This window comes from Maniola jurtina, chromosome 16, assembly GCF_905333055.1.
Source record: "Maniola jurtina chromosome 16, ilManJurt1.1, whole genome shotgun sequence".
Classification (NCBI taxonomy): Eukaryota; Metazoa; Arthropoda; class Insecta; order Lepidoptera; family Nymphalidae; genus Maniola; species Maniola jurtina.
This window is the reverse complement of record NC_060044.1, coordinates 5,175,917-5,197,516: the sequence shown is the minus strand read 5'-3', so window position 1 is coordinate 5,197,516 and position 21,600 is coordinate 5,175,917. Positions and strand designations below refer to the sequence as shown.

General features: G+C 35.7%; 4 protein-coding genes across 4 annotated transcripts; 2 read left to right on the top strand and 2 right to left on the bottom strand.

Moving 5' to 3' along the window:
• Positions 1-776: 776 nt before the first annotated feature.
• On the bottom strand, positions 777-2,922 carry LOC123873209. Its single transcript, XM_045917938.1, has 5 exons — positions 2,817-2,922; positions 2,117-2,284; positions 1,564-1,681; positions 1,064-1,146; positions 777-899 (listed from the first exon to the last, which is right to left on the bottom strand). The coding sequence occupies exons 1-5, from the start codon at positions 2,865-2,867 to the stop codon at positions 879-881; spliced, it is 441 nt and encodes a 146-aa protein (XP_045773894.1). The 5' UTR covers positions 2,868-2,922; the 3' UTR covers positions 777-878.
• Positions 2,923-5,272: 2,350 nt separating this feature from the next.
• Positions 5,273-8,667, bottom strand: LOC123873211 (general odorant-binding protein 72-like). Its single transcript, XM_045917940.1, has 5 exons — positions 8,540-8,667; positions 7,689-7,764; positions 7,032-7,120; positions 6,501-6,612; positions 5,273-5,418 (listed from the first exon to the last, which is right to left on the bottom strand). Exons 1-5 carry the CDS (start codon positions 8,594-8,596, stop codon positions 5,330-5,332), a joined length of 423 nt encoding a protein of 140 aa, XP_045773896.1. The 5' UTR covers positions 8,597-8,667; the 3' UTR covers positions 5,273-5,329.
• A 1,727-nt stretch (positions 8,668-10,394) lies between these two features.
• Positions 10,395-20,574, top strand: LOC123873440. The gene is made up of 14 exons (XM_045918286.1): positions 10,395-10,559; positions 10,746-10,821; positions 10,967-11,055; positions 11,899-12,010; positions 12,799-12,884; positions 14,324-14,399; positions 14,608-14,696; positions 15,651-15,762; positions 16,414-16,676; positions 16,896-17,012; positions 17,955-18,030; positions 18,115-18,203; positions 19,335-19,446; positions 20,438-20,574. The coding sequence occupies exons 1-14, from the start codon at positions 10,488-10,490 to the stop codon at positions 20,524-20,526; spliced, it is 1,458 nt and encodes a 485-aa protein (XP_045774242.1). The 5' UTR covers positions 10,395-10,487; the 3' UTR covers positions 20,527-20,574.
• On the top strand, positions 13,678-16,106 carry LOC123873210 (general odorant-binding protein 72-like). Its single transcript, XM_045917939.1, has 5 exons — positions 13,678-13,939; positions 14,324-14,399; positions 14,608-14,696; positions 15,651-15,762; positions 15,966-16,106. Exons 1-5 carry the CDS (start codon positions 13,877-13,879, stop codon positions 16,052-16,054), a joined length of 429 nt encoding a protein of 142 aa, XP_045773895.1. The 5' UTR covers positions 13,678-13,876; the 3' UTR covers positions 16,055-16,106.
• Positions 20,575-21,600: the final 1,026 nt, after the last annotated feature.

Below are 21,600 nucleotides of genomic sequence, written 5' to 3'. Positions count from 1 at the left end.
GTAACGATGAAACCGTTTTTCTTACACAATCGGGGGGTAGGTTTATGATACACTGGAATGGTCATTGTATTATTGTAATATTTAAAATGTATATTTATACATTGTTTGTAAAATGTATATTTATACAGTATTTGTTTAAAAAATAATGTGGTCCGCGGCAATCGTATCATTCCGCACATTTGCGCTAACCCGATGGTTTGGTTGGTGTGAATTATAGGATTTTTCAAAAATCCCGCGGGAATTCTTTGTTTTTCCGGGATATTGAATCTAAAACACCACAATATGGAGGCCTATTCGCTGTCACAGAATGTCGTATCTGCCAGTCGGCTGATTTGCCAAACTTTTTAAAAATCCGCCAAACATAAAATATTCGCCGTATCCCGAAGTGTGGCGTATTTGTCGAATACCAAATTGTCGTGAAATCTCGAAATCGAATCATTTGCCGAATCCCGAAAGTGGGTCTACACCATTATTAGGATTATAGATGGTGGGTAGTCAAAGGAAAAGGAGGCATACGATTATAATCTATCCTTCTGTACTAATATTATAAAGAGGTAAAGTTTGTAAGTTTGTTCGTAGGAACTAGGAAGTAATCTCTGGAACTACTGAACCGATTTTGAAAATTCTTTCACCAGTGCAAAGCTGCATTATTTCTGAGTTATATCTTATTTTCAAAAAATTAGAAATGCCTACGAAAATTATAATAAGCCGCCCGTGCGAAGCCAAGGTTTATAATAAATAAATAATTATAAGGTGTGGGGGAAAAAATACGACCATTTCACTGTAAAGTAAGTAAAATTATATTCTCTTTCTTTTTTTTAAAACACACCACACACTCTTATTAGAAACAGCGTCTTCAAGCACCTTAAAGTTGCTCTCTATTCTATGGAAAATCCCATCTGAAAAAAAAAAAATGTTCATTTATATTATACATCAAATTAAACTTTCATTAAGTCGGGAGGGAGCGCTATTACTAACTTCTTTCCGTGGGTAGAGTATAGTGAACTTCAAATTTTTTTGTTCAATTTCATATTAACTATGTAGGTAAGGAGGTTAGTCTTACCTTAGGAGCGTGCTCAGTGAGGCAAGTCGCCAGGAGAGCTGCCCTTTCACAACCGCTGTCATCGCTGAGCGATTCGTCGTTTACTGAAAAATTCCAAATGTCAAGTTAAAGCTCTTTCCGATTAATCTGAACTGGAACCTACTCCAATTTACGCTCTACTGGACGTACCAATCGGAAAGTGTTGGGTAATTCTTACTCAATTAAATTTTCCGAAATACTAGATCCTGGTAATACAAGTGTAAATTGAAAAAATTATAACACCCCCGACAAGTGAAGGATACAGTAACTGCAAAAGCTTTCAAACGGCTGAACCTATTTTCTTGGATTATAGCTAAGAACACTCTCGATCAAGCCACCTTTCAACCAAAAAAAACTAAATTAAAATCGGTTCAATAGGAGCTACGATGCCACAGACAGATACACAGATACACACGTCAAACTTATAACACCTTTTTGGGTCGGGGGTTAATAACTAGTGTAAGATGTAGGTATCTACTAACCTTTTCTGCAAATTTCGTACAGTTTCTTGGATTTTTCTATTTTATCGTTGTCGCCCTCGTATTCTTTCTCCGACATTTTGATAGAGCTGCTCTCATCGAACATACCTTTGTCGTCCACCTGCAAAGGGAAAAATTGTGTTTATAGTTTTTTCTTTTACATCTCTCTATACTTGGCGAAGCTGTACAGGTTTTGTGTGTAACGACCCCAAGGAATTTCTATTATTATCAGTCTTGTTCGTTGTTCATCGATGGTGCACTAGTCACCCTTACCCACCGTAAGGGTGACTTGGCCAAAAGGATGTTGGCGTGGCCCATTCTCTGCTCACGACGCGCCGCGGTTGAGTCTGGATGGGTTCGAAACTAGCTAGGCTTCCTTCGACTAACCGCGTGAGTGCAGCCGATGTCAGCTATATATTTTATAGCAGTAATAATATGTTCGCTCATTGAAGAAGTGTCCGCATTAGCGGTTGTCGAGCGTTGGAACTTTTAAAAAGAAAATTTTGAACGTTGTAACTTTCATATGGAGAATAGTTATAAATAGTTTTCAGCTCACCATTCCTTTTTTATGTAAAACACATTTGACCAGACACTTGGCGTTCATGTTATCCGGGATATTGTGGTCCTTTATTTTCTGAAACTCGTCTCCAGACACCGGGATTTCCTTGCTGCATATAACAGCTTGTTCGACGAACTCTTTCTTGATCTCTTGATCAGTTCGAGCCTGAAAGATGGTAACCAAAATTCCGGTAGTGAAAGTGAGAAGGCGGCAATCATGGATGATCCGCCTATGCCCGACCTCACGAGAGCCCACATCATCTTCTCTCAAGCACTCCGCCGACTCCTGCGATATTACCTCCTCGCAGAAGGACTCTACTGCTTTTCAAGACATATCCGCCACGGCTTTGACCACGGCTGGCAGGGAGAGGTCTGGAGCCCTACCTAACCTCTGTGCCTCCCCGGGCGCGGTGGTATCCATAAGGATTTCCCGACGAAAAATCGTATATGAAATTAAAGTTATATCCAGTAGATAATATTAGGAGTGCGGAGTGCCATAGTTGTGACATAGCGTACCAATTATGAGTTGATGGCGTCGGTTACTAGAATACATATTTCTAGTCTTTTGAGCTTTTACCTATACCTGCCTTGGATAGGTAAAAGCTAAAAACTAGGTAGATACTTAATGGTATCAATCACGGTAAGTTACCAGTCAATGAATAGCGGGGCTCCAGAATAATCGGTAAATAAACACTTACAAAAGACGCCCCGATAAAGCAACAGAAAAACACAAGCTGCCCAAATGCCATTTTCGGTATGTTACTGATCGTACACTAGCTTGTTTTTTACCCAAAATATCTATTTATACTAGTACCTACCTAACTTGTGAATCGCTCAACCAGGGGTTATTATATAAAACGGCTTTAAAATATTGTTTATTTAAAAGGCGATTAGGGGTTTAAGTACCTAATTTGTTGCGTATAATGCCCTAATGATGGCATTTTTGCGAGCTAAATCTACTTAATAACAATCACAACAACATAATGGACATATTATTTAAAGTTGAAAACAGGGATTCAAGGATAGGTCGAAATTGCTCTTAGGCTGAAATCTATACAACGTAGGTACTTTGACTAGGCTCAAACTAAAATGAGACACCCAACACAAATCTGTCATGTTTTAATGCTTAAAAAGTCTGGGCAAAGTTAAAGCTTTGTAGATTCTTGGCCTTAGGGTAAGTAGATGGTAGCATTCCTGGAGTTTTGAGCAGATTTGGGGATTTACCTGGCGCTAAAAGGCGGAGGTCTCGGGTTCGATTTCCGGCATAGGTATATTTACCTACTTGAGAATTTAAATTTTAAAAACGGCTCAGGCCATTTCTGGTGGTAAACTTTGGCCGGGCCTATTATAATCTTACCCAATCGTTAATCCTTTAGAATGATATAGTCGAGGTGGGGACGCTACGCACACCCGCAAAGCAATCGCGCTAACCCGGTGCGGATAGCGCGGGTGACGTGCGTAATACCCCGATTGCCATCTCGGCCTGTCGCGTACCATAGGTAGATATATTGTTTTTATCAACCCTTTGGGGTTTTCAAAGCTGTTACGGATCAAGGATTACTAATTCTAAAACTATAAAAAGCGTAGGTACCTTAATATCTACGTACTTTGCTATTATTTACGAATCATCATTTTTCTAAGCGGAAGCTTGTTTATGATTATCATTAGGTATTAAATTCGACGCTATCATGTGTTGGATAGCACATCTTGATTCATAAAAACTCATGCGATCTCACCTGGTGGTAAGTAATGAAGCGGGCTTATTTGTTTTTAGTGGGTATTCCGACCGCCTCTCGGCTGGCGAGATATCCTCCCGAAAACTGAGGTAAACGCAAAAAAACCTGCCAAGTGCGAGTCAGACTCGCGCACGGAAGGTTCCGTACTCGAGTATGTTTTCGACATTGTGCACGATAAATCAAAAACTGTTATGCATAAAAATTAATGAAAATCTGTTTTAGAATGTACAAGTAAAGCCCTTTCATATGATACCCTAATTGGTATAGTTATCTTTCTTTGAAAATTTAAACACATTTTAATTTTTTTTAAATGATGTAACCATAAATTCACGGTTTTCGGATTTATTCCTTTACTTGTGCTATAAGCCCTACCTACCTGCCAAATTTCATGATTCTAGGTCAACGGGAAGTACCCTATAGGTTTTCTTGACAGACACGACGGACGGACGAACGGACGGACGGACAGACAGACAGACAACAAAGTGATCCTATAAGGGTTCCGTTTTTCCTTTTGAGGTACGGAATCCCAAAAAAGCGAGGGCGTTGCAAGAATTATTGCATTTTACACTCATTACCCTGAGGCGTGCACTAGCAGTTCAATAAGTGCATCTCAAGATACGTTGTATTTTTTCCACAATGCAATTGCATATAATTGCGAGCATGTTACGGAAGACATCGAAATAGACGTGAATTAGTAACAATGTGGCGGAAAAAAAAAACACCGCCAATTTGTTGTAATCTCTCGTCATAATAATTAGGTAGTTTTATAACATTTGTAGGTAGATATCATTAGTCGAGCTGCGTATTCAATGTTTTCTAAAGCCTCGGCCTCCTAGTCCGGGGTCCGAGGTTCGATCCCGCGCACGCTTTAGTTAGAGACATGGCCGTAGCCAGGGGGGGTTTTGGGTTATTCCGGAAAATCAAAGAATTCCCGCGGGATTCCTTGAGACACACCCACTTAACCGATTTGTGTGTTTGGTACCGAAGTAGCTTGCGTCCCTGTAATCGAAATAGGGAACTTTTTATCCCGGAAAATCAAACAGTTCCCACGGGATCTGTTAAAAATCTAAATCCACGCGGACGAAGTCGCGGGCATGCTCTAGTCTGCTATAATGAAGAAGGTGGATATTGACTCTAGGGCCTAGGCAGAAATTAGTAACTTGTAGGTGTAACTGAAGTGCATTCTTGGGCAGAGCGCATATTTCCTAACTGAGCATCTAGCCGCTGTAAGCTATGGCGTTTGACAAAGAAGCTCTAGATTTATGCGGCAACTATGAAATACTCTGAATGTCTGAACTGTTCTCACTTACTAACTGCGTTCAGTTACCGCGAATGACTCAATGCATAAGTACATGTAGGTACCTACATTTTATGCGTCAATTAGTATTTTTAGGTGGTAGAAAAAAATAACTCGGAAATTAATCACAAGTTCGTAATAATAGTAAGTAAGTATTCTTATTTCATTGGTTATAAAACTATGGGAAAAAGAAAACTGCAGGATTGTGGTTGTAAATACACTTGGTAACGAAGAACGATGCCTCGCAGATGTCTTTGTAAGAATCCGCTGAAAAACAAACAAAAAACAATATGAAAATTGACTGTTTAGATTTTTCTAAAAATATGTACCTAGTTTTAAAATTACAGGGGCTCAAAGATTTGTATGAAATTTTTTAAGACCGCGTAACTTTGAAACCGATTATTTTAACAGAAATCTGGAAAACCACAGACATAGATATTAGTTTCTAGAATATGTCTGCAAAATTTCATGGACTTTGGTTGCTTAATATTCAAATGAAATTGGAACTACGATTGTATGAAACGAGTGACGGAGAGAGCCCTCTTAACGGTGTTTCATCTCCGTGCCTAGGAGAGCACGTAAAGTCGTCGGTCCCGCAATTGATCGCTTTCTGGTCGTTTAGATTTTTGTCCTATCGGGCTATGAGGTTGAGGAAATATGGAGTGTATCTGTGTCTGCGCAGACACTTGTACACTATGGTTGAAATCTATCGAGCGCACTTTGACTTTGGTCAGACTTAAGACAGAGTTATAGATAGATAGATAGATAGAACACTTTATTGCACACAAAAACACATGTAAAGGAATACAACACAGAAAGAAGAAAACAGAAAAAACAATTGTGTTCAAAGGCGGCCTTATTGCTTGGAGCAATCTCTACCAGGCAACCTTTAGCAGCTACCAGTTAGTTTAGTAAGAGACAGCGTTATACCGCTGCCATAAATCTGTCTTGTTTTAACTGAAACTCAAGTCTAAGCAAGGTCAAAGTGTGCTCTATAGATTACAACTTTTGGCAGGCTTTTTTGGCAGATTGGTCACCGTGGCCGAAATTCAGGATATTGCCTATTAGCTAATCTTATACCTACACTAGATGATGCCCGCGACTTCGTGCGCGTGGATTTAGGTTTTTGAAATCCCGTGGGAACTCTTTGATTTTCCGGGATAAAAAGTAGCCTATGTGCTAATCCTGGATATTATCTATCTCCATTCCAAATTTCAGCCAAATCCGTCCAGTAGTTTTTGCGTGAAGGAGTAACAAACATACACACACACGCACACACACACACACACACACACACACATACAAACCTTCACCTTTATAATATTAGTGTGATAGTTGTAGCTACTTACCAACTTTGATACAAGCTGTAATAGCGTCTTTAGCTGGTTGTTTGATTTCTTCTGGTAGCAGCAGATCGGCTTGTTTCATCGATGCCTCGTAGTTAAGTTTATTGTTTTTTATCTGTGAAAGTACAAGTGGAGGCTTTAATACAATAATTGTCAAAGTCCATTTTAGTTATTTTAAAGGGGCAATTATTATTAAAGAAATCTGTTACCAATTTTGTGCTCTCATTCGTATTCAATTCGTATTCGTTTTCGTAAAAATACGTTTCAAAGTGGCCGCCACACATAACGTACGTGTACGCGTGTGCACTCATTTGATACTCGTAGAGCACGCGCGTACGTAGGTACGTTTTGTATGATGGCCACTTCGAATCGTATTTTCACAAATGACTCAAACGAATTGAATACGCATGAGTCCACAGAATAACCAAATTCTGTATGTTGTTCTGTTGTTGCTGTTGTTATTCTATGTGTTCCATCAAAATAAAAAAGCTTTTAAAATTTCGATGACTTCCCGATATATTTATGAATACATACCGCATTAGCCATTTTCATGATGCAAGCAACGTAGCACATGACCTCTTTCTCTTCTATGAAGACACCTTCAGAAATCCGATCGACTTTCTCTGAAAGTATAAAGACATCTGTGTTACACTGTTAAGCCTCTGATTCGGACTCAAGGAATTTTTACTTACTTTTTTATTTTTATTTTATTTATCAAAGAACGCTAACAATATACATATTTAACATTTTATATATACTAACTTACAAACTATTACATGACCGATATGTATATCAATAACTAGCGTCCACAACATTTATATCGTATTACAGGTAAACTTTATATTACAACAGACTTAACAGATATAATAGATACATACAAGTACTTAAATAATAGGTATATGAAACATAATTACATTATAAAAAATAAGAATAAAATGACTATGGCTACGTTAAACAAAGGTTAAGTATTAAAAAATACAGACAGTTAGCTTTTGGATAAAATATGATCGGTGAGTTTTTTTTTTTTACTTTAATTTCATACTAGACTATGTCCCAATCCAGACTCAATACATGAACATCAAGTCCTACATGTGAATGGTCACGATTTGACGCGATATGCTGCGGATATATTACTAATTATTTACTATCACTTGATCCGGTTTTACCGGTATATATTATTAATTAGCTTACCATCAGGAACGTTATTTTTTGGTTGACATGATTTTCGCATCATCTTTCCCGTTGACCTAAGTTGTTTCATTGTCATCTGGAAATAACTCAAAATTTAAAAAACCCCCGACACAAAAACCTCTATAAGAAAACTAGAAAAGAGCTGATAACTTTCAAACGGCTGAACCAATTTTCTTCGATTAAAGCTAAGAACACTCTCGATCTAGCCACCTTTCAAACAAAAAAACTAAATTAAAATCGGTTCATTCGTTTAAGATTTACGATGCCACAGACAAATACACAGATACACACGTCAAACTTATAACACCCCTCTTTTGGGTCGGGGGTTAAAAATAGCTTAGTTTTTAATTAGGTTGTCAAAATATTTTATAGTCAAAGTTTAACGGTAACAGATTACTGTATTACTGTACCGTAACTTTAACAGTCTGTCCTGCAATCGGACCTGAGTTTTAAAAACATTTTCTGAGTCGCCGCCGAATTTTTGCTGGTTCTTCTCGGCAGGGTGGCAGATTCTTCCGACGATTCAAAAGTAGGAACCTACTTGCAAAAGTTTATTTGAATAAAAAATCTATCTATTTCTATTTCTTGAGACGGATCTTTTGCTCACGAATTTCATTACGATGACAATAATTATTCCCAAGACAACATTTGTACTTATTATGTAATTCGGGTTTCAACTGGTTAATCCTGATGTTCCAGGTTACATAAACTGCAAAGACTAATGATTTGCCGATTGTGAAATCGGTCGATTCGGTGGTGGGTACCAAGTACCTTCTTACTTAGACTTGTTTAATTATTCGTTGTATATTATTACTTGTAATATTATTTCTAATTTGAATTTTCGAACTCACCGCGTTACAAAGTGTAAGTGCAACCAGGAATTTAACGACCGCTGTAAGAATGGACATGGCCTATTCTCCCAAACTTTGATCTTGCCTATCCACTTATATGAAGTGCGATAATTGATTAATGACAATGCCACATTTAACACTTACTGGTACTTACTGTTGTTATTGACTCCATACTGATGGAATATTGCGGATTTAATGACTATTCAGTGACTATCTGGACGCAAAAATTTGCTGTTTTCTCCTTTACAAACTGTTCGCTAACGAAAGACTAAGTAAAAAGGATTATTAAGGAAAAGGACTTAGGTATGCGATAACAATGCCAAAATGTGTTGGACTCACATTGCATCGAATTCTCGGTCATTATATCCGGAAAAGCCTTGAATTAGAACAATCTATTCCAAAGTAACACAAAAACAATGCAAAAGCATACACGGTTAAGACACGTAATATTTATACGTCTATTTACACTAATATTATAAATAGGTAGTTTGTAAGTTTGTATTTAGAGGATAATCTCTGGAACTACTGATCCGATTCTGAAAATTCTTTGAGGGTAGATAGCTACATTTATTTATACAACGTAATAAATTTGTATCACAAATGGATGAAATCGCGAGAAAAGAGCTTAAATGATAGATCTGCCTTGTTTGGGTACGATATGAAGTTAGATCGACTTGAAAAAGGGTCTTACACTTTTACCAAAACGTGGGTAAGTAAATTATATTATTTAGCAAGTAACATTATGATTTAAACATTGTACTTACAAGAGAGTGTCTAGGTACAGTACTTTGTAAAATTTTTTTTTTTTTATGGTCACATTACTAAACATGAACCAAATGGAGTAGGTGCGAATGGTTACTAATTGGTAATAGTCTACAATTTATGCACCATAATGTAATTTGCATGGTAATAATGACCCGTGTTGTCATACTATCATACTGCATAATATATTCCTTTAGCAATAATTCTTACTTTTGAGAGTCGAATATAGTTGATAGAGAAAGAAATGTGAAAAAAAAATGACTCTCCGTTATGTGGATTTATGGGCACAGAATACAAAATTAGATCTTATTAAATAACCTACTATCGTATTAGATGCAGCATTTTTGGTTCGTTATTTTTTTTAAATAAAACTTGAATTCTAGAATCGAGGTCTCGTATGGACCGTGGGCGTTGTTTCGAAGAAAATTAGAAAATTCTTGTACGAGTACCTTTTTTAGGGTTCCGTACTTCAAAAGGAAAAATGGAACCCTTATAGGATCACTTTGTTGTCTGTCTGTCTGTCTGTCAAGAAAGCCTATAGGATACTTCCCTTTGACCTAGAATTGGCAGGAAGGTAGGTCTTATAGCACAAGTACAGGAATAAATCTGAAAACCGCGAATTTGTGGTTACATCATTAAAAAAAATTAAATGTGTTTCAATTTTCAAAGTAAGATAACTATACCAAGTGGGGTATCATATGAAAGGGCTTACGTGTATATTCTAAAGCAGATTATTTTTTATTTTTATGCATAATAGTTTTTGATTTATCATGCAAAGCGTCGAAAATAAATAGCCGAGTACGGAACCCTCGGTGCGCGAGTCCGACTCGCACTTGGCTGGTTTTTTTTAAATTTAGATACAAGTTAGTCCTTGACTTGTGACTACACCTGGTGGTAAGTGACGATGAAGTCTAAGATGGAAGCGGCTTAACCTGGAAGGGACTTTTCGTTGTGATAAACATTCTTTGGACTTTTAGAAAAGGTAGGCTATTCATACAATTATGAGACACTAATAACTCATAATAAGTATCTATCTATCTAATAATAAAAGAGTATTAAAGTATACTTGCATTGTTATCAATCAATCATTTGTCTCTCGTTTCTTTATTTAAATACTAAACAAAACTGTTGCTTTCATAAGTTGTTGTGCATTTTCAGAGGTAGAGTCTTTGTTAAGTCTTTCAGGATGGTTGTACCGAGTTACAGTGTGTTAATTATTGTGATATATTATGTTATATATTTACCGTCAGCTCATGCGGTGAGAATTATTCTTATTACTTAAATACTTTAAAGAATCTATCACTTAAAAGAATGTGTGTGGTTACAATAGTTTAGCAGCATTTTTAAACTCTTACTTTCTGTCTTTAGACACTTTTTTTCATATTAAGTATTTATTAATAAAAGTTAGGACATGTATGATTTCTTTTTTTTTCCATTTATCAAGATGACAAGACAGCAACTCAAGAACTCCGGAAAACTCATGAAAAAATCGTGTATGCCAAAGAACGATGTCACAGAAGGTAAATAAAAAACTTCTAAAAATAATTGCGTATAAATTCTAAAAAAGATAACATAGGCATTAGGCAAAGACATGTATGGCATTAGATATCTAAGTGAGCAGCAATCAGCATTTTATATCTATATTTCGTTGGTATTTTTTTTTAGAACAAATCGGGCAAATAGAACAAGGAAAATTCTTAGAAGAAAGAAACGTAATGTGTTACGTCGCTTGTGTGTATTCTATGACCCAAGTGGTAAGTAGGATGATTTTGATTTTAAACAAACGAGATAATTAGAGGTTTCATGATTTTATTCCTACCTGGCATCATACCGGTATTTTGTGCCGGTAAGTTAAATCAATTGGTGGCATACGCGTTAATTTGGCACAGTGATTTCAATATAATATACGGTCTGCGCAGGTTATTGACAAGGGACTAAATAGGTACGTATACCTACACAATTCGGGCTAAGATCAGTTTTTAACTCCCGACCCACAAAGAAGGGTGTTATAAGTTTGACGTGTGTAGCTGTGTATCTGTGTATATGTCTGTGGCATCGAAGCTCCTAAACTAATGAACTGATTTAAATTAAGCTTTTTTTTGTTTGAAAGGTGGCTTGATCGAGAGTGTTCTTAGCTATAAGTAATCCAAGAAAATCGGTTCAGTCGTTACAAAATTCAAAAAAATTCAAAATATTTTTATTCAATTAGACTTTTACAAGTACTTTTGAAACGTCATGAGCATCTACCACTGGTTCGGAGTGCCTTTCCTACCGAGAAGAACCAGCAAGAAACTCGGCGGTTGCTCTTTTCAAAGATTTGATATACAATTGAAAGTTATTTATCAGCTCTTTTCTAGTTACTGTAATCTTCACTTGTCGGGGGTGTTATAAATTTTTAATTTACACTTGTTGTACAATGCGTCATACGCCTCGTGGTCAGATTGACGAGATACGAGATAATTATAGTTAGATCAGTTCAGTTATTTAATCAAAGTGAACTTGAAACTTGTAAAACGCGACCTGAGTAACGTAGGTAACGTCAAATTATCTTGGAACGCAATACAAGGAAAATGTACCTAAATACCTACTGTTTCTAGGTAAAGAACAATAAACTGAGTTACGAGGCAGTGATCAAGCAAGTAGATTTGATGTTTCCGCCCGATATGAAGGATGCGGTGAAGGCAGCTGCTGAAAACTGCAAGGATATTAGTAAGATAACGTCTTAGAGCTCGTTCACACAGGCTGCGTAAGCGTAGACGTATGAAACTGTATGAAACATGGCATACCGCTTGCGTGGCGTGAACGTTCACGTAGACCTAAAGCGTACAGTTACGTCAACGGGTTCACGTGTGTCACTACGCACGTGTCACGTGTACGTGCTGCATACGCAATTGGTGTGAATCGGCCATTATCATAAACTGATTTGATTTGTCTTAATTTCTATCATCATACGTATCAATACATATTTAAAAGTGAATGCATAACGCGAAAACATTGCTCGTCGCGATGGGGATCCGAATAAATTAAAATGATTTAAAAGTAACAATAATACAATTCATTCATTTATATCCATTCTCATTTATAATTGCTACATCCTGACTCTTTTTTTTCTTCCACACGCTTTCACATTCTTCTAGTGATATGATTTTCTCTATTTCATTTCTCTTTTCTCTATTACATGCCTACACGGCCAGCCTATTAGGTACTCCTTATCTTTTCTACCACTGGCGCTTTCAAACTTCCCCTTATATATTCCTTATCTTATCCATTCTCGTTACACCACCCATATTCCTTCTTCGTTTCTTGATTTATGGCTTTTCCTAGTGCTATATCAGCACAATGCACTTTGTCAGCTCAACATTTTGCATTGTCTAGTTTGAGCTGTGCGTTGATAGATCAGTCAGTGAGTCAGTCAGTTACGTTTTCCTTTTATATATTTAGATATAAGTAGATGTAGCATATAGATAATATAGGTATTTTTAAATTTTTTATTTCAGGCAAGAAATACAAAGACATCTGCGAGGCTTCATATTGGACCGCTAAATGTATGTACGATTATGATCCGAAAAATTTTGTATTTCCTTGAAATTAATAAAATTGTTTAACTCTTATTATTTCCACAATTTTATTTATTTTTCATTTATTTTTATAAAAATCGGGTACAACTATAAACTCAGCATGTTCTCGGAGTAAATAAAAAAATGACTTATTAGAAGTCGAAACTGGGAACTATGCTTTTAAGTTAAATGTAGGTACCCTATCAGAGAGAATAATGAAAATATTATAATGATGTTAATTGTTTATTTATAAGTAACTTTAATTAGGTAGGTACTTTATTTTCAAAGTGAATATGATAATATTATTTTGTTCTCATCAAAATAACTTTGCGCTGACACAAATGAATATTTTGAGATAAAAAATCGGCCAACTACAAATCGCACTCACGACCGAGGGTTCCATAGTTTAGAAGGATAATAAATTAATTAACTACTATTGCAATTGTAAGTTTCTAATGGCAAAAAATAGGTAGGTATGTTTTTGGCATCAGAAATTTTAAAATCTTTAAAATAAGGACTACAATCGTACTTTTGATATGATATTTAGTTAAAATTAAAAATCATAAAGCTAAAATGGCGCGTGAAGCATTTTTTACGCATTATATTTGATATTAATTTCAATTTGATCACACATTTGATACATCCACATTTCTGAGATTGGCAACAAAAAGAGACCCTTAGTACTATTATATTATTCTGTGCCCTTACCTTTCTTCCTTTAGAGGTACGGAACCCTATACAGACTGACTTTAAAATAATTATGAAGTAGGTACTTAGGTATTTTTACGTTTTATTATCCTTCGACATAATTAACTTTGACTAACGTTCTGACTGCTAAGCACAAAACGTTTTCGTTAATATATGATTACGTAGGAAATTAAGGGTTTTGATAATAATAGAAGAGTGAATTTGAAATTTTCGCTGTTTTTTAGTGGCAGATACATTTAGTTTCAGTGTATATTTCAAAACACATAGACAACTTCTGCTTGGTCCATGAGGATTTTTTTACCTTTCCAAAATGTTTCGACTCTACGTAGTTTTGTGTATATTTTGTATTACAAATATCAATTTTACATTTGGGGTAAGTTAAATAAATATCTAATTACAAAATATATTGTAACCTACTTATTACTATTGTAATGTACTGAATGTAACCTCAGAACGCTAGTTCTGGTTACACATTGTAGGTATATAAGATGTTGGCTGGATGATGAAGGCTGAGGACCGGATGTGGTAGCGCTCGCTTTTTGGGAAAGGTCTATATTCAGTAGTGGACGTCCGGGGGCTTAGATAATGATCATTATGATGATTATGAATATTATGACCTACCTATAAATAAATGAACCATAGTGTCTATTGATTTTAGTTAGGCTAGCAAAATGTCAAATTTTATCGAAATAGATTTCATCTCTTTTTGCCTAAATAAAATAAAGGGAAGATAATATTATAGAAAAATATTGCGTAGATGTCGAGGGAGCAGTTGAAGAAGACATTGACAATCATGAAAAATCAGTGCATGCCCAAGCATGGTGTTACTAATGGTAAGTTACAAAAAAATATACCAATTTGCTATCGACTCTCAAGACAACGGAGCATGGCTACAGTTGAAATGAATAGGCAGCTTGTATACTAAAAGTTGCATACTAATAAAATATAGGTACTTAATAAGTCTCTTACTAATAAGTCTCTAACTTCAACAGATACTTCTTATTGCAAAGTTAGTCTTAATACGAGCATTCCATTTTTCAGACGAAGTTAATGAGATCGAGAAAGGTGTTTTTTTAGAAGATCATAACGTTATGTGTTATATTGCGTGCATTTATAAAACTATTCAAGTGGTAAGTTTATCAAATTCTGTTAAGTGCCATGAAAAGGTCTCTTTTTTCGTTATTCTTACACACATAGCTATACACTTTTGATTAATGATTACAAATTACAATCACAAGTTTTGATGGAAACCGATGATTTGGCCTAAAATGCCTAAATGACCTATAATACGAGTAATTATAGTTTATGATTGTATTGATTATTTATTATTGATAGTAAAGATTGTATGCTCGGTTTGCACATTTGTCAAGAGACATAGATTTCGGAGGAAAATTTCAAACCCTAGCCGTTGCAAATAAGGAATGAATTTTCTGATAGTAATTAGGTATATTTTGAACTGTATTTCGAATAGAAATAAAGCCTAAACGATAACTTAAAGTCTAACAAGTGTAAATTAAAAATTTATAACACCCCCGACGATCCAAAGTATTTGAGTTTTCCAAAACATCATTTTCAATAATTATGTATTTAGGCAACGTCCATCTTGACAGCTTGACATTTGTCAATTGACATAATATTAAGAACCTTACGGTTATCTAACCTTCTTTTCTACAAGAAAACTAGAAAAGAGCTGATAACTCTTGAACGGCTGAACCAATTTTTTTGGATTATAGCTAAGAACACTCTCGATCAAGCCACCTTTCAAACAAAAAAAACTAAATTAAAATCGGTTCATTCGTTTAGGCGCTACGATGCCACAGACAGATACACAGATACACAGATACACAGACACACAGATACACACGTCAAACTTATAACACCCCTCTTTTTGGGTCGGGGGTTAAAAATCGAGTTTAGGCATAGAATAAAGAGAGACACAAAAGTCAATCGCATTTGATCTCGTGGTGGTCTAGTCTACATAGGACTACGTAGGCCTGTTAGGGTCGCTCCTTCGTCTAGCAATTGCCGCACGATTGCTCTGCCTAGATGTAATATCATATCCTTACTCTAAGTCTATGCTTCAGGTAAGGAACAACAAACTGGATAAAGATTTGATATTGAGACAAATAGATATCCTCTATCCAAAGGACATAAAGGAGGCAGTCAAGAAATCTGTTATAAAATGCGTCCCTGTTCGTAAGTACTTGCATATTTTATGGAATTTTCTGGAAAAGTAGAGAAATGCTTATAGAAATAATGAACTATTGATTCAACTAAATCTCTTAAAAGTTCGTTATCATAAAGTTTCTGTCTGCTAATATTATAGTTATTATCAGAAAAGATTAGAAATTAATTTAGGCTAGTGCTCTACTTTCATAATTCTATTGTTTTGTTTTCAGAGAATTTGTATGAGGATCCCTGTGAAGGAGTTTTCTACGCGGCGAGATGTCTTTACGCAGATGATCCGTCGAATTTTATTTTCCCATAAAACGACTGTCCTGATTAATAATAATAAAATCTTTTTGCTTATTTTATGAAATATTTAGTTACGGCTTTAAAATACGTGTGTTTATACCTACTCGTATTTTTTTATTAATAAAGTTAAAATATATATAATTAACAAAATAAAGTTAAAATGGCCTATTTATAGTACTAAAAACTTATTAAACGACACGTAGGCTTTCTATGCTTTCCTTACAATATTTAGTCTGTTCAATTTGTTAGCTTTATCACTGACATGATTTCTTCTCTTTTATTATTTTTGGAGTCATTGAAGCCTTTTCCTCAGAAGTCCTCCGAAACAGCCCCGATTTTGATGTTTTTTAAAAAAAAATTTTTTTTTTGCAGTCGTGTCGCAATCGTATCACGGTCATGTCGCAGTCGTGACGCAGTCGTGTCATTGTCGTGTCGCAGTCGTGTCGCAGTCTTGTCGCAATCTTGTCGGAGTCGTGTCACTGTCGTGCCGCAGTCGTGTCGCAGCCTTGTCGCAGTATTGTCACAGTCGTGTCGCAGTCTTGTCGCAGTATTGTCGCAGTCATGGCGCAGTCATGTTGCAATCGTGTCGCAGTCATGTCGCAGTCGTGTCGCAGTCGTGTCACAATCTTGTCGCAGTATTGTCGCATTCTTGTCGCAGTCTTGTCTTAGAACAAAGTTACTTTTACTAGGTAGTCTATAAAAGTGTCAAGTTGGGGAAAATCTGCTAGTTGCAACCAATTATAAGTTAACACACAACACTTTTAAACCATGCATTATTTAAGCAAACAAATACACACTTATAACAAACAAACAGCATATTAGTATCAAATCCTGTAATTATACTACCTTTATAGCCACGGAAGAAGACTACCACAGTCTTGTTTTTTCCAGTTAGTGAAGGATGTAAAATGGATCGTAAACAATTTTCATTGCTAATACTTATTACAGTTTTGGCTAACGGTTCTGACTCTGTAAGTTAAAAGTGCCGTCAAAAAAATATGTGACTTGAGAGTTATAAAATAGAGTAGGTAGAGTATTGGTCCGTCCCCAGAATCTTAACTATCTCTTTTTCAAACTAAATCAAGATCGATGCAGTTGTTTGGATGTGAATTTGTAAGAAAAAGACAGATACACTTTCGCACTATAAATTATAATGGATTTTAGCTTCTCTTTTCGATCTTAAATCTGAGCTATGAATATTTTTACATCTGATTTTAAAATACTTAGGTTGTTTTACGAATTTTCTCAGAACCCTCATCTACCCAGTAATGATTGAAATTATTTGTTATTGTAATTACGCTTAATTTTCCATGTTCTTCATGCACGGGTAAATAACTATTATTTATGGTTGATTCAGATATGTATCTATGCTTAATTTTGTATAATTATCTGTGTTATACAATCTGGATAAAAACTATGTTTGCATTGAATTAGTGAGGTTTTTTCACGGACATGACAATGAATAATGATACTTTTTACGCTACAACTGGCAGGTATAATTTTTTCGTGGTGTAAAATATTCAGGATTATTTTGAACCATATCAGGGCCTTACTACTTGTGCACCTACCTACCAAGAGACGATTCAACTTAGGCTTTCGTACCCAAAGGGTGCCCACACGGGACCCTTTTATGGGTTAAAAAGTAGCCTATGTTATTCCTTGTTTAATCCTCTACTTGCCTGTGTAAGTCCCGTCGCAATAGATCTAGCCGTTCCGAAGATGAACCTGTTCAAACAGACAGACACGCAGACAAAAATTTTAAAAACGCGAGATTTACTTATGGTACAGTTCAAATAACCATATGAGCTTAATTGAGTTAGTTATTTAGAAATTACAGACAGATACTTCAATTTTATTTATTAGTAAGTATAAGTGTTAGTATAGATAGTAGGTAAACAATATTTGCTTTACAGATGTCTAGGCAGCAATTAAAAAACTCATCGAAAATGTTAAAAAAAAGTTGCATGGGCAAAAACGATGTCACTGAAGGTAAGAAATTATTATTATCCTTATGTAATTTTTAATTTTTTTTTTTTAATTTATCGCAGATAATTTTTTTGCTTTATTTCGTAGATTTAATTGGTGATATCGAAAAGGGAAAGTTCATAGAGGAAAGAAGCGTGATGTGTTACATTGCTTGCATTTATCAAATGTCTCAAATCGTATGTATGCAGTTCCAAATTATTAAAATAAGATCTAGTATCCTTGTCAAGTTGAATTTCTTAATAATAAAGTAGTGTTTTTAATAATAGTGAGACAGGCTGAGATGGCAACTGGGGTGGGGACGCCCCGCACAACCCCGTGACGTGCGGGTGTGTGGAGCGTCCCCCTCCCCCCGCCTCATACCTCGATTGCCATCTCAACCTGTCGCGTACTATAATAGTTAGATGATATAGTGGTCTGGGCATGCATCTCTAACTTTTATCGGTAAAAGAAAACATTGTGAGGAAAGTATGCCTGAGAATTCTCTATAACGTGCTCAAAGGTGTATAAAATCTGCTAGATTATTCTTGGCCAATGGTGGATATGGCTTAAAGGCTTCTCTTTCTGAGAGACTGGATCTCCATGGGAGATGATATGAATGCTACATATTTTTATAGTACCTTTACTAAATTTTATGCGTCTAATCACATAACAGACTTTGTACCTGATTATTTAAAATTAAGTGTGATACAGATCTTTTAATGAAGCTGGAATAAGACAAATTTAAACAGCTAAGCAACAAAACGACAACTCTGGCAACAATTAAGTAGTTTTTTTTTAATTAATAAAACACATTTCAGGAATGTAGTCTACTAACAATATTCAGTCGATTACCGATAGAACAATGTTATACTTAACTACTTAATCATTAGTAACAAGCGTATTTTCCACACCACAGTTTAATTATACGATATTCATGATATTTATGTTATGTCGTTGTGAGCGTAGATTACGAAAATTTTCCATTTATCTCAGTCTAAGTACCTAAACAGTATGATGACGCTCTTCTACGAATTAAGTGCACAGCATCATTTATATTAAATCTCACCATTATTATTATTAAATACAAAAATAACTATAACTATTTAGATACCTACTAGAGCTGTTTCATATGACGTGCAAATTTTATTTACCTGGTTATGAGTTATAATTTTTAACAGGTCTATTAGCTACGTTTTTCATAGGTACAAAGTTTAGATAATAATGTCACAAATGGTTTTGTGACGGTATTGCACAGTACGAACTCATACTTAAAAAATTTTTTTTCTAAAAAAGATTGTTATTTTTTAAACCTTCAACTTTGTTCTCAGATAAAAAATAACAAGCTAAGTTACGAGGCTTCGATTAAACAGGTGGATATGATGTTTCCTCCAGATATGAAGGACGCGATGAAAGCATCAATAGAGAAGTGCAAAGACGTTTGTAAGTATAAATATTTGTAATTATCATGTGTAAAAGAACAAAGCTGATTGATATTACATCATTAAGTTTAAGCTCATGGTCTAAGTAGGTACATAGGTCTTAAATTAAGACCCCTTACTAAGAAAAGATTTTATAAAATATTACCCGAGCGAAGCATTGGGCATTTCTATTATGTAATGTAAAATCATTAACTGTTATGTAAAATCATTTACGTAGTTTATCCGCTTAATAAATTATACAGGTAGGTGCCCTTTGATCAACAATTACAGTTTTATTAGTGGAATAATTATATTGTACTCGGAACGGTCGTATTTAGTACTTTTATAAGATTGTAAATTAATTTTATGGCGTAGGTACCTTTGCCACCAATTACTGATGACAAAATAACTAGGTACAACAACAATAAAAGTGACACATTTATAATGAATGCATTTATGCAGATTTAAGTCAGGATAAGAAGTATGTACCTCTACCTACCTCGCTATAGGTATTTTTGCAAAGCAATATTCAATTTATCTGTTTAGTTTGCTAGAAAGGGTAGTTTACTACATTAGAGAACAAGTGTAAATTAAAAATTTATAACACCCCCGACAAATGAAGGTTACAGTAACTAGAAAAGAGCTGATAACTTTCAAACGGCTGAACCGATTTTCTTGGATTATAGCTAAGAACACTCTCGCTCGATTAAGCCACCTTTCAAACAAAAAAAGGTAAATTAAAATCGGTTCATTAGTTTAGGAGCTACGATGCCACAGACAGATACACAGATACACAGACACACAGATACACAGATACACACGTCAAACTTATAACACCCCTCTTTTTGGGTGGGGGGTTAAAAAGATGATTTTTATTCAAGCAGAATAGGTACTACTTTTAGTACGTATAATATACATAATAATTGTGGCCCAGAAACTTTTCAGATCAAAATCGACAACTCAAGGAAAAGTACTGTTTTTGTAATTCTAAATAATTGTTTTTTTTTCCCCAGCTAAAAAACATAAGGACCTGTGCGAGGCGTCGTACTGGACGGCAAAATGTATTTACGAAGATAATCCGAAGAATTTTATATTTGCATAATTATGTGAAGTTATCTAAATAAAGGACATCGACTAAAAATAAAACTAACGCTGATTTTTTATCTTTTTTAAAGTACCTCCATAAAAAAAAATACTTTACATTATAGTTATAAAATATAGCAAAAGAAAGGCACATCTGCCTTGAGATGAACTTAAAGGCTTGAAAAAACAAAGTAAGCGACTGCAGTGACGCTCGATGTAACCTTTCAATGCTTCTTAGAAGCTCATAATGTATAAGTAAGTCAATTTTACATAGGCGATCACAATCCCAATTAAAAGTGGCATTAGGGCCAGCGCAGACCGACCGCAGCGAGTAAGTAGAGTCGAGGCACAGCGAGTGGCGGCGCGTAGCGAGTATGGCGCTCAATGTAAGGTGATAGGAGCTAGAATTAGCTGGCTCCTTGCACAGCGCGCTTCTGTGAGCTGCGGGCTGAGAACGAGGAAAACGGGATTGATTTTCAATAATTTTATTCAAATACTGTTGTCCCTGTTAAGCGGAACAGAGAACGGGGACAGCGGGATAAGTTTTAATATTCAATTCCCACCGTCCCCGTTAACGGAAACAACGGGACTACACGCTTCGCGAGCCGCTTATGTGCGCTCATTTTCATTCACAAAATATCATTCCGTGTTTTCATTATAACAATTTGGTAACGTTAAACAAAATGTCAAAGTAGAACAGAGTAAAACAGTAGCTGCGTCTCGCCACCACTCTACTCCGTTGGTGTGCTCACCGCTTTTTATCCACCCTAAAACAGCCACCCTAAAGTGTACCCTCTGAAACGTGTGTCCGTCTATCCACCCTGAACTCAAAAATAACATTCGCACTCCGGGGTGAATATACACTAACACTTTCCGAGTATACAGCCTAGCTAGGGTGGCTGTTTCAGGATAAACGGGCGGTGGAGTGCTGCGCTGTTAAAATCATTGTAGCGCTTTGATGACGCGTTGAATCTTAAGCTACGTAGTAGGTACATATCGTAATTTGGCATCAGGTGAGAATGCAGTCGAGCGAAAATCTGTATAGGTATATACATGGTTTCTACATGTATGGCTAGGTATTATGTGTAATTAC